The sequence below is a fragment of the Xenopus laevis genome, chromosome 9_10S (assembly GCF_017654675.1).
Source record: "Xenopus laevis strain J_2021 chromosome 9_10S, Xenopus_laevis_v10.1, whole genome shotgun sequence".
Classification (NCBI taxonomy): domain Eukaryota; kingdom Metazoa; phylum Chordata; class Amphibia; order Anura; family Pipidae; genus Xenopus; species Xenopus laevis.
This window is the reverse complement of record NC_054388.1, coordinates 102983584-103000912: the sequence shown is the minus strand read 5'-3', so window position 1 is coordinate 103000912 and position 17329 is coordinate 102983584. Positions and strand designations below refer to the sequence as shown.

The 17329-nt window shown below is 42.1% G+C and overlaps 2 protein-coding genes across 4 annotated transcripts in view; both read left to right on the top strand.

Moving 5' to 3' along the window:
• The window catches only part of slc9a3r2.S (SLC9A3 regulator 2 S homeolog), an 86064-nt gene extending 79982 nt beyond the window's left edge, over positions 1-6082 (top strand). Inside the window, 1 exon segment of the mRNA NM_001090246.1 lies at positions 75-6082. Coding sequence (NP_001083715.1) covers positions 75-233 — 159 coding nt within the window. The 3' untranslated portion in view covers positions 234-6082.
• A 5309-nt stretch (positions 6083-11391) lies between these two features.
• The window catches only part of tsc2.S (TSC complex subunit 2 S homeolog), a 66974-nt gene continuing 61036 nt past the window's right edge, over positions 11392-17329 (top strand). For all 3 annotated transcript variants that reach the window (XM_041578004.1, XM_041578003.1, XM_041578005.1), the window contains exons 1-2: positions 11392-11541; positions 16203-16360. In XM_041578004.1, coding sequence (XP_041433938.1) covers positions 16223-16360 — 138 coding nt within the window. In that variant the 5' untranslated portion in view covers positions 11392-11541; positions 16203-16222. The remainder of the gene's footprint in view (positions 11542-16202; positions 16361-17329) is intronic.

The following is a 17329-nucleotide window of genomic DNA, read 5'->3' as shown; positions in this document are numbered from 1 at the left end:
TATTAATAGAAAGAAATCTGTATTTTAGAGAATGTTGTTGGATTACCACCCTTTTTTCTCCTCTCTCCATCCAGGCAGGGGACCTGATCAGGAAGGATCCATTTGAGGAAAGTGGCTTGCGGCTCTGTCCTACAGCAGCTGAAGCAAAGGAGAAAGCGAGGGCCAAACGAGCCAACAAGCGTGCTCCACAGATGGACTGGAGCAAGAAGCATGAGATATTCAGCAACTTCTAATCCTCAAAACCGCCCCCACTTTTCGCAAGACTGATTTTTTTAAGAGCAGGGGAGGCGAAGGACAACATGACCTTAACCATATCCCTAGCAAAAACGAAACATTGCGAATTAACAGGAGGATCTGCCCATCACTAATGAGAGGACCCAAGTCTGTTTAACTGTTCCAGTTGCTTTCCAAATCAGCTGCTCTGTGTTTTCTGTGCAGGAAATATCTACAATCGCTGATTTGGCCTTGATATTGAACACTTATGGCGGTTTTCCATCAGTCACATTGTTTGTCGGTGCCTTAAAGCAAATGAGTGCCCAACCTGTGGGCCCTCCAGCACAACCAATTGCAACCAGTTGAACAAAACAAAACAAGCATTGTGATTGTTGAGCTGAGATTCCAAGCACAAGAGCAGTGCCTATCTGGCTATCTGGAGTTCCCACTTAAGCCTACTTAACTGCATTGAAATTTGTAATCTTTGTGTTTATAAACCGACTTCTTCATCTTTCCTGTGACTTTAGCAAGGACTGTTTTCTCAGTCAGTAGCCTCTGCCTGGGTCTGACTAGATCATCCTCTGGTCAGCATTGCCCAAGCACAGCAGCAGAACACAGCCCCTGCCTTAAATCACTGGATTGCTGTTATAACCACCAGCAGAACTATCTTGCAATGAGGCCAAGCAGAGACAAGACTGTACTTATGTTTATGGCTGATACATTAGACACAATAACAAAGCCGTGCTGCAATGATAGGATATATCATGTCATCTGTTTTGTGATGGGGACAGTATGATGTCACTAACTGCAGTAGGGAACAAGTTTAGGTGAAAAGGGGAAACTCAACCAAAATAAATAAGGCTTGAAATAATTATATATAGAGAGAGAGAGAGTTTCAGTTATCCAGTCCCTATAATAAATTCAAATTGCAACTACATAGCTTTGTAAAGGGAGCCTGATTGGTTGTTACTGCTGATTAGGCTGAAGAACCCCAGTTTCAGGTTCAATCCAGATTACATGCAAAAGTATATTTTGATCCCAACTAAAATATAATGAATCATTAGTGGAAACAAAACCAGCCTATTAGGTTTATTAAATGTCTACATGATTTTCTAGTAAACTTTAGATCTTTTCTAAAGGAAAGGTCCATTATCCAGAATATCCCAAGTCCCGAGCATTCTGGATAACAGGTCCCATACCTGTACTGTCCTAGATATTCTTGAAATTATGGCTTAGAGGGCCAATATTGGACTGGCCGACCAGGATACGAGGAAGACTCCATGTGGGCCCTCCTGCTTTTAATCATTTAGCCTATTTCATGGACATTACCTATTTTATGTATGGGATTAAAAGGATGAATAGAAAGAACATAGTAACATAGTAAGTTAGGTTGAAAAAAGACACACGTCCATCAAGTTTAACTCTATTTTAACCTGCCTAAAGAAGTATGTAAAGAAAAGAGACTAGGAAAATAAAAAAGTTGAGATGAGCAGGAAAAATAGTTTGGATAATGAGCCTTAAGTTGTTTGGTGGGCCCCTAGCATTCCCAGTATGACATTTCAGGGGGCCCTGACCAAAGGTTGTACCTTCAAGGCGGACCCTGGACTTTAGTTGGACATTCAAGTGGGTCTTGAACTGAAAAAGTTTGACAACCACTGCAAAACCCTTTCTGTCCTTAAAGCAGGAGTATTGCATCCTTAGGGCAGAGACACACGTGGAGATTAGTTCGTTTTCTGAAGTTGCCTCACAAGGAAACTTCGGAAAACGAATTGCTCCGAGTGCCACCCCGCCAGCGATTTAGATTCCAGCTGGCAGGAAGGCAATTCGGGGAGTTTAGTCGTCCGAAGAAGAGTCACCGGCGACTAAATCTCCCCCCGTGTCTCTGCCCTTACTGAAAAACCAACAAGCCTAATTTATTTTGTTTAATTCCCCCATTAACCACAGCTAATAGTGAATTGTTTGGATGTTGTCCTGTCTGGATTTTATAAGCAACTCTTTCTGTGTTTCCAATATCCTTATTGTCCCCTCCACCACCAGCTTTCCTCTAAAAACAAAACATCAGCTTCTCTGAGCCGGAGCGAGGGGGAGTCAGACCGTGCCTTGCCCGGATAAGGAATAATAATATTGCATGTCGAGCAGTCCCTTAGGGCCACGCATTCCTCACTGCAGTCCAGAACCGCTGGCTCACGCTCCCGACTGATGTGCAGCTGCTTCTTATTATGGAGAAAAATAATAGAAAAGCTCAGAATTGTTGGAGGAGTTACCCCCACCCCCTAGTGCAGGGCATAAATACCCTTTCTGTGTCCGGCCTACTCTCTTCTTCGCTGGACTTCACAATGCTCTCAGTCAGGGGGGGGGAGACACATTCATTTACATAAAGATGCTGTGAGGAATTTCAAGTAGCCATGAATAATCTACAATGTGGCAGCTTTTCTCAATAGCACAAGCTTATTGTTGGAGTCAAAGACCCCCGGGGGTCATGCGTGGTTACTAGGTGGCAGCTCATGAATTGAAACACAAGGGCTGGCAGTGTAGGGGCTAGTAATTAAACTGGCTTCTATGTTAAATATTTACTTCATTATAAAGGCTGCAGATCAAGTACTAGAATGTGATCCTTGGTTACCATTCTTTTGGAACGACTGGGGATATTTTTGTACCCTTGTTAAAAGCCGCACTTAAAGCACTTAAGTATGTGATCCAAGAATAACATTTTAATTACTGCTGGGGAATTGGAGTCGTAGTGGATACAGCAAATATTTTCTTGCTGGGAAATTCTCTAAACAAATGCAATTCCTTTGTCTGGGAAGTTTAGGAAGGTCTTTGACTAACCAATGCTGCCTCCTAGTGGCCATTGGACAGTTTTAAAGGAGAACTAAACCCGAAAAATTAATATGGTTAAAAATGCCATATTTTACATTCTGAACTTATTGCACCAGCCTAAAGCTTCAGCTTGTCAATAACAGCAATGATCCAGGACTTCAAACTTGTCACAGGGGGTCACCATCTTGGAAAGTGTCTGTGACACTCACATGCTCAGTGGGCTCTGAGCAGCTGTTGAGAAGCTAAGCTTAGGGCTCGTCACTAATTATCCAGCAGAAAATGAGCTTCCCCTGTAATATAAGCTGATGCTACAGGTTTGCTGATTATTAAATTCTGATGCTAATTGCACTGGTTTCTGTGCTGCCATGTAGTAATTATCTGTATTAATTACTAATCAGCCTTATATTGTGACATTTCTATTCTATGTGTACTGTATATTGTGAGTGGGTCCCTAAGCTCAGTAAGTGACAGCAGCACAGAGCATGTGCAGTGAATCAGCAGAAAAGAAGATGGGGAGCTACTGGGGCATCTTTGGAGACACAGATCTTTACTGCTAAAGGGTTGTAGTTGCCTTGGGCTGGTACAGAAAACAATGTCAAGTCCACTTCTTTAGTTAGGCTTTAGTTCTCCTTTAAACTCTCAGGAGGCAACACATTATTGTACACACGGGCACTTTCCCAGCAAATAAAAATATTAAAAGAAAATAGAAATATTAATTGAAAAAAAGCTACATGGGCTCCTGATCACAATGGGGCTCCTGATCATAACGGGCCCCTCAGCTATAGCCTAGGGGAGCTAGTGCATTAATCTGCCCGAGTGGCACTATAGTTGTTGCTTTAACTCCAGGGATCTCACTGAAAGGTGCTTTGTAAATGCTATGAGCCAGTACTGAAGATTCCCCACTAGCTGGATGCAGGTATTACAAGCTGGCAGTTCTGATTCTGATTTAGAGGCAACCCTTGCTTTGTAAATGGCAATTTATGTGTTAAAAAATGGAATGTATATAAGAATACATAAAGCCATAAAACTTTTTTGGGGTGTCTTAATTGTTGGTTGCATACACAAAATGATGTGTATATCAGAAATGAACTTGAGATGGTCTAGTAACATATTCTTTATTTTTTAGCAGCTCCTTCAGTAAATTGCCCCCCTTTGCACAATTAGTCCTTAACACTTTTGGAGCAGGTTTGCAAATTAGGAAGCATCAAATTGCTTTTCACAGCTGCAGGGAAATAAACAGCAAGTGAGCTGAAGGCTTATCAACCCCAGTCAAGCAGGAACAGTCTTTTTTGTTATATATTGAGAATGCAGTGTAGTCATTCACTGGCAGAGGACAACTAGAGCTTATTTGAAGTTGTCTTGCTTTTGGGATACTCGTATCTGGAGTCAGAATTTAGGAATTCAGAACCACTAGTCCTGTGGGCGGTTGTATATAGGGCAGAGCAGGTGCTGCTATGTTTGAGTATAGTATTAAGTAGATGGTGCACATTCCAGTAGCACCGGGACTGCAGTTAGAAACGCTGTTGAGAGTTTGGTTACTCCCAAGAATTGCACATAGGAGCCAGGTCACCATGTATGGGCTGCATATACTGTAGCTGGGGTTGCCACCTGGCCGGTATTTTACCGGCCTGGCCAGGAAAAAATATGGTTGATCCCAATGTTATTAATAGGGGAAAAAAGATAAATATATAGGAAGGCCGGCATTTTTTTCCAGAAAAGGTGGCAACCTTAACTGTAGCTCATGGAAGGGTAAGGAGAGAGAGGCTAGAAGCAGCAATACAGATTTAAGGATCATGTTATGTATCATGTGCATGGGATTCAGGGGTTGCATTGGAGAAGAGGGCACTTGAGCAATGTAGGCAACCTAAGACAAATTTCTTAAGGGTATGTAAAGCCTTTAAATATGAGTATAGTGTTTTATTCATAGGGTCCAGGGCTTATCTGTACTATTCCTCACAGCCCCCCATAAATGGTGGACGTCTTAATGGCATCTTACTGCAGCCCCTCTGCCATTTGCCAGACTCCACCAATCCAAGTCTGTATGGAGGAGGAAAGCCACATCAGAAGGTGTAAATTAGGAATGATTTATCTTACGTGGCATAAGGTTGCTTGGTATGGGAAAAAGTCAATACTAATAAAAACAGGCTGTGTTTATGATGGGCTTTATTTGCCCTTTAAATTAGGGATGCACCGAATCCACGATTTTGGATTTGGTCAAACTTCGGAATCCTTCGCAAAAGATTAGACCAAATACCAAACCGAATCCTAATTTTTTTACTTTTTTACAAAAAGTCACACAATTTCCCACCCCTAATTTGCATATGCAAATTTGGATTTGGTTCGGCCCGGCAGAACGATTTGGCCGAATCCTGCTGAAAAAGGCCAAATCCCAAACCGAATTCGGTGCATCCCTACTGTAAATCAGGGATGTCTAGCTTGTAGTCCTACAACTTTTGTTACACTAGATGTTCTAGGACCCCAGGGCAGCTGGTAATTGTAAAACTATATTATTTTAACAAGGCATTTGCCCACCAGCCCCTAATAGGATGAGGTAATGTGGGAAAATAAAACCCAATGTTATTTAATGTGACAATGTTTCTGCGGATGTGGGTTCTCCTCAATCGGATGTATTGTTCAGTTGTGTGAATAAAGAGATATATGAAGGAATGGACTCTGATTTAGCCCAGTGGTTTGTATGGAACTATGGGTCAACATTACTCACAGAAGACACTTGGGTTCTTCAGCCACATAACTACTGGGATGGACCAAATAATGATGTGGCGTGCCTGAAAGAAGATTCCCACTGACCAATCACAGCAGGATCCATGGGAATAGATGTACATTTATTCAGTAGGAAGGAGCTTCTACAATAAAGAAGAGACTGATCCAGTAGAGCTTTGTGGCTGCACATGGCCAGGATGATGCCTTCTGCTTTGGAGACACCATATTTTTCTACTATAAACATGTAATTATATAAGGCACAAGTATCTACGAAGAAATGAAATACCTTGTAAACTGCTATGTGCACAATAAACGGCTTTCCCATGTACTCTCTCGTGCGATTGGTCTGTCGGGGTTGGAAAAGGCCAAACAAATGTGTGACTGTGTGGGTTTGGCAGAGACTAGGGTTCTACACTCCTATGAAGAAGAATATCCTGTATGTGTATAGTAACATAGTAAGTAAGGTTGAAAAAAGAGAAACGTCCATCAAGTTCAACCTTTTAGTTTTTTTCTTCTTTTAATCTGCCTAACTACCAGTTAGTATATATAGTATATTTGTAGTTTATTAGAGGGGCGGGTATATTGTGTTGGATGGATGGCACCTATGTAGTGCTATACATAGATGTCCAGCACCCTTTACGGATTTCTATTAATATATTGGGCTCCCCAATGTAATTATTTATTTTATTAATTTGCTCGGCCTCTGGGTCTCACGGTTCAGTCCGTGTGGCCCTGGTGCACACGACCCCAAGCCCTGCACAAATATTCCAAGGTTAATCCACCCTCTCATTGGCCTTCTCGGGATTCATTCATTGTTAGAATAAATCTGTTGGTTGACCCGATATGTAGATTGACCTGGGAGCTGCTGCTCTGAGTCTGTCGCTAAGGGAGGCAGTCAAATCACAAAAATCCAAAGAATGTTGCAGCGCACTCACGAAGGTCAAGGATCGCTCGATTCAGCGAATATGAATGAATTTTGTTACAACAGCGCCACCTGCTGGTCAGTTTCCCACCAGTCTGACCACCAAGTAGTCAAGGAAGTTGTCAGGAGAAAGAGGCTGCTCTGATGTTCTTCTGCTTAGGCCTCTTTCTTTCTCCTGACAACTTCCTTGACTACTTGGTGGTCAGACTGGTGGGAAACTGACCAGCAGGTGGCGCTGTTGTAACAAATTTCATTCATATTAACAGTACATGTATCCCTTAATATTGTGGAATAAAAACAAAATAAATAATGAAAGTACATTGCAAAAGTGCTTGGAATAGCCCCCTCATCAATTTTACATTGATTTATTTTAAAGGTTTACTTTAAGCTATTTCTCTATACAGCTTATTTTAGACCTAGAGATTTGTCATTGTTATGGCGAGTGGCTTAGTTACACCCTTAACAAGACCATACTCTGTCCCACCGTCTACTTGCAGTGGGATTGAAACACAATAGGGGGACAATGAAAGTAGCTGGTAACCAACCTTTACAGAGAAACAATGACGGCTTAGGTACGGCTAAAAGTGCTGAGCCAGTAAAGGTGGCCATACACGAGCCGATAAAAGCTGCCGACAGACCGAGTCGGCAGCTTATTGGCCCGTGTATGGGGCCCCCCCGACGGGCTTCACCGATCAAGATCTGGCCGAAAGTTGGCCAGATCTCGATCGGATGGGACTAAAAATCCTGTAGGATCGCGGCCGCATCTGTTAATTGATGCGGTCCCGCAATCCAACCGCCCGTTACAATTTGTTAGGGTCCAATCGTTGGGCCCTAGGGCCCACGATCGGATCAGCCCAATGTTGCCCACCTCAACATCGCCAAACGAGCGGATCTCTCCATGTATGGCCACCTTAACATGTGCATTGATGCAATCGTAGGGATTGTACGGAATTTGCATTTAATTGCATTTGAACTAAGATTAAAGTCCCATCATTTAACAGATCAAAAGGATTTTGTTCCTGCGGCAATTATCCTGAGCTAAAAAGCAAACACATGAACCCATAAAGTGCCCACATGCCAAGAGCATCACACGGTTATACCTCTTGATATACTTGCTTCAGGACACTATCCAGGAACATTCAGCCCTCCAGTTCCCATCATGCTCAGTGAGTAGCAGCTACAAACATCCTTTCTAGATAAAGCTCCTTTATTAAAGGAGCAGTGTTACCTCTGGGGCAGGATTGTGATTATATCACTCTGCTCCCATCTGATCCACCGGCGCATCCCTTCTGCTTCTCATCTGCCGTATGTTCTCCAGATGTTGCACCCAGTTCTTTGGTTCCCATTTGGGTCTCTTATCTACCGTCTGGCTTGCTGCCTGCTCATATTCCACACTAACTCTCCTTTTCCCATCTGATCGCTTCTTGGGGGAACTCGACTTGTCATCTTCAATGCCATCTGCAACACAAGGATCCGTTAAACTCATGACTAATGTCTGGCAAAGCTTCACATCCCAGGGCTGGATTTTGGGATTTGTAGTATAAAAGCAGCATAGCACAGCAGAGAGCACCCATCACCAGGGGCATCATTAGAAATCACGGGCCCCGTACATTTTCTGGGCCTCGCCCACCACAGATCCCGCCAACCCCACACCACATTTAAAAGACCACACAGACATCAGGGCTAAGTTTTTTACCACACAGACATCAGGGCTAAGTTTTTAAAAAGAAACATTGGTGGTCAGGGCCCCCCTATAAGTTAAAAAAAAAACATTGTCAGGGCCCCCCATAAAAGTTTTTTTTTTTTTTAAAAAAAACTTTGGCACCAGGGCCCTCCTTTTACAAGTTAAAGAAACATTGGGGTCCCAGAGAATATTTTTTTAAAAGAAACATTGGTGGCAGGGGCCTATAGAGTATTAAAATAATACATTGGTGGTCAGGGGTTTAATAAAAAAAAAAACTCATTGGTGTTCAGTAGAACTGAACTCATGGCTTCAGGACTTCAACTCCGGCTCCTTTCGTAGCTTCCGGTCTTTTTGCCGCTCCAGGACTTCAACTTTGGCTACTTTGTAGCTTCGGGTCTTTTTGTGTTTTCAGGACTTCGATGGTTCGGGACTTTGGCAGGTGCGGCACGGCTTTCTGGCCGGTATTATACAGGCCTGGCTGGTAAAAATTATGCTCAATGCCTATGTTATTAAAGGGGTTATTCACCTTTAAAGGGCATGTAAAGTCTAAAATAGAATAATGCTAGAAATGCTGTATTTTGTATACTAAATATAAACATGAACTTACTGAACCACAAGCCTAATCAAACAAATAATTTATGCTTTCAAAGTTGGCCACAGGGGGTCACCATCTTGTAACTTTGTTATACATCTTTGCAAGACTAAGACTGTGCACATGCTCAGTGTGGTCTGGGCTGCTTAGGCATCGTTATAAACAAAGCAGCTTGAGTTCTGCATGACTGGGAAGTAAGGCGGGGGCTCCCCCTGCTGTACATAAGTATGATTGTTTCCCTGCAGAGCAGTTAGGGACCGTCTGACAATTCCTATCCACAGCAGTAAATGAAGGGAGAATTTCACTGCATACAGTCAGGTTTCTTATAAAAACGGCACACATTTTTTAATTAAAGTATATTGGACATAGGTTTCTTTTTAATTAAAGAAAGTAAAAATGAGATTTCATTTTTTGCCTTTACATGCCCTTTAAACTTACTTGTAGGGACAGATTTATCAAGGGTCAAATTTGAGTTCATGGGAGTTTTTTAAAACTCCCATGAACTAAAAATTCAACCAATTACAATTTTTTAAAAAATTTAATTTTTGAAACCTTGGTGAATAGGATCGACCCCTACAAACTCTTATCTAATTCGAATCAAGTCTTTTCTCCAAAATAAACTCAGGAAGGCTCCAAATTGATCCCAGGATGTCTTCCATAGGCTAAAACAGCAATTTGGCAGGTTTAAGGTGGCGAATAGTTGAATTTGAGTTTTTAAAGGGCCAGTGTATGAAAGATCTTGAAAATCTAATTAGAATTTCAGTTTTTTTGGCCATAAAAAAAACTTGAAAATTTGAATTTTCACTTCGACCCTTGATAAATCTGCCCCTTAGAATGATGTAGAGAGTGATATTCTGAGACAATTTGCAATTGGTTTTCATTTTTTATTATTTGTGGTTTTTGAGTTATTTAGCTTTTTACTCAGTCAGCAGCTCTCTGGATTGCAAGTTCAGCAATCTGGTTGCTAGTGTACAAATTACCCTAGCAACCATGCACTGAATTGAATAAGAGACTGGAATATGAATCAGAGAGGGGCTGAATAGAAAGAGGAGTAATAAAAAGTTGCAGGGTCAGACTGGAATAATAGGGGCCCACCGGGACTGCCACATGAAGGCCCCACCAGCAGGGCCGCCATCAGGGGGGGACAAGTGTCCCGGGCCCGGAGGGGGGCCTGGTAGTGCTGCATTTTTGAAAGAGCCGGGCCCCCCGTAAGAGCGCCCGAGTCGTGCAGCTATTTCGCAGGTTGCCGAATGCGGAAGTGCCAAAAAGCCGAACAGCTGAATTCCCGAAGTGGCGAAAAGACCCGTAGTCACAAAAACAGCCAAAGCCGAAGTCCTGATGCGGCGAAAATACCCAAAGTCACGAAAGGAGGCGAAGTTGAAGTCCTGAAGCCTTGAGTTCAATTCTACTGAACACCAGTTTGTGGTTTTTTTTTAATCCCCTGGCCACCAATGTATGTTTTAATATTCTATAGGCCCCTGCCACCTATGTTTTTTTTTTTTTTAATTCTTGGGCCCTAGTTTTTTTTGTAACTTGTAAGGGGGGACCCTGGCACCAATTTTTTTATTTTTGGGGACCCAATTTTTTTGTTACTTTATTAGCGCTGACGTCTGTGTGGTCTTTTAACTGATGTGGAGTGGGCGGGATCTGGGGTGGGGCATGGGCGCCAGTGTGGGCGGGGCCCCCAAAATTTTGTTGTATGGGGCCCCATGATTTCTAATGGCGCCCTGCCCACCAGGCAGTCACTGCCCCCCCCGCGCTTCCCTCTGCGTGACTCAGTGAAAGCCGGTTCGGGCACGACTGTGCAAAGGTTGGTGGCGCGGTGCGTGCCTCTGTGAACGCCATTGCACCGAACGCCTGCACGGAGGAGCAGAAACATACGTTTTTTTTAAGGCAGAGCCCGATCAGGGGAGCATGGCTGGGCCGGCGGGGGCCCATCAGGTTTTTTTTTATTTTCTTCTTACAGAGAATTTTTTTTGTTAAATGTGGTCTGTGAGCCAGAGTTAAAAAAAATAAAATAATGAAGACAAATTGAAAAGTAATTGCCCATGCTAGAACACAGTAAAAGTGGATTTAAAGGTGAACCGCCCCTTTAATAGTGCTTGTTGGTACAGAAAGCAGCACAGGCTGCAGCGTGCCTCTAAACGAACAAGCCACGCAGTGTATGAATTGTGTCCTACACTAAAGCAGGTGCGTAGTATAGGGGAGTTTGTACAGCCCCAAAGAGCTTGCACTCTTATTACGCCGTTTCAAGTGTCACATGCCCCCCACTCACCAATTCCCTTTCTGCTTCCCCCTGCCCCATGAACTCCCCTCCTTGTTATCAGTCTCAATCACAATCCAACCGTGTGGCAGCAAGTTGCTCTTTAGAACTACATCTCCCACAATGCCGCGCGATCGGAGTTTCCGGGTTGTCCTTCGCAGCATGTGATTGACAGTGCGACAGGCGGGGCTTGAGGTGAAGGGGCGGGGCTAAGGAGGCCCAGAAAGCCGAGGACCCGAAGTGAAAAGAGTGCTGGGCATGGGTGAAGTTGTTGTTCGGTAGTGGTGACAAGGAGGAGGGCCGGCTAGGACTGGGCCCAGTGACGGGTAAGAAGGGATTTATTTGATAAGCCTCAGCCAGTCCTGTCCTACAGTAAAGTGTTTGCCATTGGCTCTGTGTCATAAACAGACTGATAAACAGCCCTGGTTCTGTTGCTCTCTGGCACCAGCGTCTGACAAGTACGGCCCAGTTTAATAAACTCTGTCAGTCTGCAGCCAATAGGGGATTCCTGGTGTAGCCTGTTGTGTGGCGGCATTGCTTGGCAGCTGTGACGTAAAACTGGCACCTCAGTAACTTCTCATGCCTTTCCCAAAACTCTCTGCTTCATTCTGACATTCTCTCTTTCCTTTAAAGGAACAGTTCAGTGTAAAAATAAAAAACTGGGTAAATAGATTGTGCAAAATATAAAATGTGTCTAATATAGTTAGTCAGTCAAAAATGTAATGTATAAAGGCTGGAGTGACTGGATGTCTAACAGAACAGAACATTACTTCTCTTAGTTTCCTCTGATTGGTTGCCAGGCAGTAACCAATCAGAGATTTGAGGGGGGGGGGAAATACGAGTCATAACTGTTGCTTTTGAATCTGAGCTGAATGCTGAGGATCAATTACAAACTCACTGAACAGTTATGTCCCATGTGGCCCCCCTTATAGTCACTGACTAACTCAGAGTTAGAGAGCTGAAAAGCAGGAAGTAGTGTTCTGGCTATTATGTTAGACATCCAGTCACTCCAGCCTTTATACATCACATTTTTGCCTAACTAACTATATTAGAAACATTTTTTTATTTTGCACAGCCTATTTATTTACCCAGTTTTTATTTTTACACTGAACTGTTCCTTTAAAGCAGGAGTGCCCATACTTTAGTAATGTGGGGTCTACTTTAAATGATGTTGTCCCATTATGATCTACCTCCATAATTAAGGATGCACCAAATCCAGGATTCGTTTCGGGAATCGGGCAGGATTCGGCCTTTTTACCAGGATTCGGCCGAATCCTTCTGCCTGGCCGAACCAGATCCAAATATGCATATTTAAATTAGGGGGGAGGGAAATCACGTGACCTTTTGTCACAAAACAAGGAAGTAAAAAATGTTTTCCATTTCCCACCCCTAATTTGCATATGCAAATTCGGATTTGGTTCGGCATTCGGCCGAATCTTTCGCAAAGGATTCGGGGGTTCGGCCGAATCCAAAAAAGTGGATTCGGTGCATCCCTATCCATAATATCACTGTTTTCATTCTGTTCCATGGAAAATATTACTCAAATATTATATTGACTTATAAGATCATTTATATTACTATATTTTAACAAAAAAAAACAACTATTTCTTATGAAGCTTTCACAGAATAAATATCTAAATGAAAAGAATAAAACAGAAGGTCAATTTAGTCAAGTTTGTTGACAGTGTCTTGAGATCTACTGATCACCAGCTAAAGGTCTACTGGTAGATCCCCATCTACATTTTGGGCACCCCTAGAAACTATTGGGCAACGCACTACATTTTCTGCCTCATTAACACGTCACACAGAGATGAATGGAAACCTTGTTCAAATAGTAAACCTGACATTAAATGGGGTGCTTCACCTTTAAGTTAACTTTTAGTATGTTGTACAATGGCTAATTCTGAGCAACTTTTAAAATGGCCTCCATTTTTTCTCTATTTTATTGTATTTATAATTATTTGCCGCCTTCTTCAGACTCTTTCCAGCTTACAACTGGGGGTCACTGACCCTGTCTATAAAAACAAATGCTCTGTAAGGCTACAAATTTATTGTTACTGCCTCTTTTTATTATTCATCTTTCTGTCCAGGTCCTCTCCTATTCATATTCCAGTCTCTTATTTAAATCAATGTATGGTTGCTAGGTGAATTTGGACCCTAGCAACCTGATTGCTGAAACTGCAAACTAGAGAGCTGCTGAATAAAAAGCTAAATAATAAATAAAAAACCACAAATAATAAAAAATGAAAACTAATTGCAAATTGTCTCAGAATATCACTCTCTACATCATACTAAAAGTTAAATTGCAGGAGAACGAGCCCTTTAAACAGAATTGGGGGGGGGCAGTATCTGGAGGTGCACTGTATGCCTTGATCATTGTATACCTTAATGCATAGGAATATGTGAATATATTGCTACTCACTTATTCAAGAGGGGGGTAACCAAGAAGTAGATTTACAAAGAATTTGGATTTGGCTCAATCTATAAATTTTGGATGGGCTAGGCTGAACAATTACAAGTCAACCTGAAAATAAAAATGTGCCTAAAACAGATATGGGACCTATTATCCAGAATGCGCGGGACCTGGGGTTTTCTGGATAACGGATCTTTCTGTAATTTGGATCTTCATACCTTAAGTCTACTAGAAAATCATGTAAACATAAAATAAACCCAATAGGCTGGTTTTGCTTCCAATAAGGATTAATTATATCTTAGTTGGAATCAAGTACAAGCTACTGTTTTATTATTACAGAGAAAAAGGAAATAATTTTTAAACTATATAAAAATGATAAAATGCAGTCTATGGGAGACAGCATTTCCGTAATTCGGACCATTCTAGATAACGGGTTTCTGGATAAAGGATCCCACACTTGTAAAAGAAAACATCATTCCAAGCAACTTTCCCATATACGTTTATTAAAAATGTTCAGTTCTCTTTGAAGTTGTAAGTAAAAAACAATTGTTATTGAAAGCAGCATTTGCTTATCCTGCTTGTTACTTTTAAAACAATGTTGCAGAAGTCAAATAATGTTTTGTATATAAACAGATAATGTTTTGCCTTATAAAAAAACATAGTTCTCAACAACTTTGCAAGATGCAATTATTATAATAATAATTAAATAAGAGATTTTTTTTTCAATTTGAATGACCTCGAAAGTCGAATTGTATATTATTTAAGAAAAAAACTCCAACATCTAAAATTCGAACTAATATTACCGACCCGAAAACTCGAATCAAATTAGACTAAACTCGAGTTGTTTTTTTTCTCTGTTTTTTCTCAAAAAACTTGAATGTCAGGAAAGCTTTTACATTGAGAAGGAAAAACAGCAGCCTGCCAGAAAGCATTTCTCTCCTAAAGTGAGTCACATGACCAGGGGGCAGCTGGGAAATTGGCAAAATGTCTAGCCCCATGTCAGGTTTCAAAATTGAATATAAAAAAATCTGTTTGCTCTTTTGAGAAATGGATTTCAGTGCAGAATTCTGCTGGAGCAGCACTATTAACTGATTCATTTTGAAAAAAAAAAATTTTCCCGTGACAGTATCCCTTTAAATATGGCGTCCAAATTCTCAATGAGAACAATGAGAAGTGCATGTTGGGAAAAGAATCCTACGTCCTGAAAAACGCATGTTGACGGTCGCATGTGGCCACGTCTGGCCTTGCCCTTAGGCAAGCCTTGGATCATCTCAGAATCTTGTTTGTGCACCCAAATGGGGGACCTGATGTTCATCCCCATGCCCTGGTTACACAATTAAATGGTGAAGAGAACTGGGGGAATGTGGGGAGAGCAGCGATATCTAGAAAGTGCTGAATGGAAAGTGAAAGTAATTGTCTGCCCCGCCTCTATGCCCAAGGCATAGAGGAGGGGCAGACTGTCAGGAGTGTTAGAGCCAATTACTAGAAGAGTTCAAGCAGTTAAAACTGCTTAAGTGTAACAGCCAATCGAATTGAACTTCAGTGGAGAGATTGACAGGCTGAAGTCCTCAGAAGGACTGCAGGCAGGCGTAGTCAGAAGCAGGCAGAGGTCGGTAGGCAGGCTGAAGGCAAGCGTAGTCGGAAGCAGGCAGAGGTTGGTAGGCAGGCAGAGATCAACAGTCAGTCAGGAACGGGCCAAGGTCAAACACAGAAAATCAGAATATCAAGCAAGTCAAATCACAAGCAAGTGGGAATCACAAGCAAGGAAATAACCAAGCACTGTTTGTTTCCACAGACGCCTATTTAAAGGGACTATTTTGGCGCCAAAGCGTTAGGGCGCAGCGTGATGACGCTGAGCGTCAAACATTACGCGTCCGCGTCTTATCGTGGCGTCCGCATAACCGGTCACGCGCGCCCGCGCAAAGACGCGCGCACAGGCAACAAGCGCCGAGAATGCACAGAACCCAGTACACCCCTGCGCCTGTGCACAGGCGAAGGCTTAACTGCGCCCAGTGGTACCTTACACAGACAATATTTGATTGACAGCTGAGATTTTTAAATGAGCACACAACAGCTATGAATACTTTAATGAAAAATAGAAATTGGATTTCATGCTTAATTTGAAAAGGACTTTTATTATACAGATTTTTATGTCTGGGTGCCAGGTCCACTTTAATAATAATAATGGAGTGGAATATAAGAAAGTCAATAGGAAAGTCCCCAAACCATATATTTTCATTTTGCTAATTTTAAATTTACCATAGATCATCATTCCTTGCAGAGCATGCTTTCTTTTGTGTAGCGTGCCAGCAAGTGGTTTTCTCTGTGTCACAGGCTCTGAGCAATGACAGATAAGAGGATGCACATGGGCATTAGAGCAAAACACAATCTACCATGTGCTTCCTCCTTGTGTAACAGAGGCTTATTCAGTTCTATCATCCAGCAGAACAGAAAGTACACTCTTCATGGAGAAGTCATAGACGTGTGGTTAGTTTACCAGGTTTGCAATTTAAATCAAGGATCCAACTAAAAGTGATAGTGATGTTACTAATAGTCGTGTTTTCACTTCTACAGACGGACTCGTTGCCGTAACAATGGCCAAGCAGACGGGTAGAGATCCTGGACTGAAGGAAAAAGTTAAAATGTTATTGGGACTGGGACCTACACGAGGGAAAGCCAAGCCTTCAGAGTGGAAGCATCCGGAATGTGTCATTACTGCAGAATTAATGAAGGTCATTTTTATTTTTTGGCATGACAGTTAGTGGGGATACACTTGGTCCCAGCCCAGATGCTAAGGGCACATTAAAGGAATTGTTCAGTGTAAAAATAAAAACTGGGTAAATAGATAGGCTGTGCAAAATAAAAAATGTGTCTAATATAGTTAGTTAGCCAAAAATGTAATGTATAAAGGCTGGAGTGATTTGATGTATAACATGTCAGTCAGATCACTACTTCCTGCTTTTCAGCTCTCTTGGTTTACACTGACTGGTTACCCTGGTGACCAGGCAGTAACTAATCAGAGACTTGGGGGGGGGGGCACATGGGTTATATCTGTTGCTTTTGAATCTGAGCTGAATGCTGAGGATCAATTGCAAACTCACTGAATAGTTATGTCCCATGTGGCCTCCCTTATAGTCACTGACTAACTCAGAGTTATAGAGCTGAAAAGCAGGAAGTTGGATTCTGGCTATTATGTTAGACATCCAGTCACTCCAGCCTTTATACATTAAATTTTTGGCTAACTGACTATATTAGAAACATTTCTTATTTTGCACAGTCTTATTTACACAGTTTTTATTTTCACACTGAACTGTTCCTTTAAGGGTTTAAGTACACGGGCAGATTTGGGGAGATTTAGTCGCCTGCCGACTAATCACCTCTTCTTTGGGGGGACAATCTCCCCGAAATGCCTTCCTCCTGCCTGCCGCTTGATAAAATTAAAAATCGACGGCGCAATGCACTTGCGGCGCTTCGATTTCCGAAGTTGCCTCACGAGGAAACTTTGGGCGGAAATCGAAACGCCGCGAGTGCATTGCCGCAGTCGATTTTTCGTCTCCCCCGAATCTGCCTGTTTGCTAGCTTCCTAAGGGGAAGATTTATCAAGGGTCGAATAGTAAATTCTAATTTTCAATTTTCAAAATCCACACATTGAAATTTTAATCCCCCTATTCGAATGTAAATTAAAATGTGAGATTTAGCAC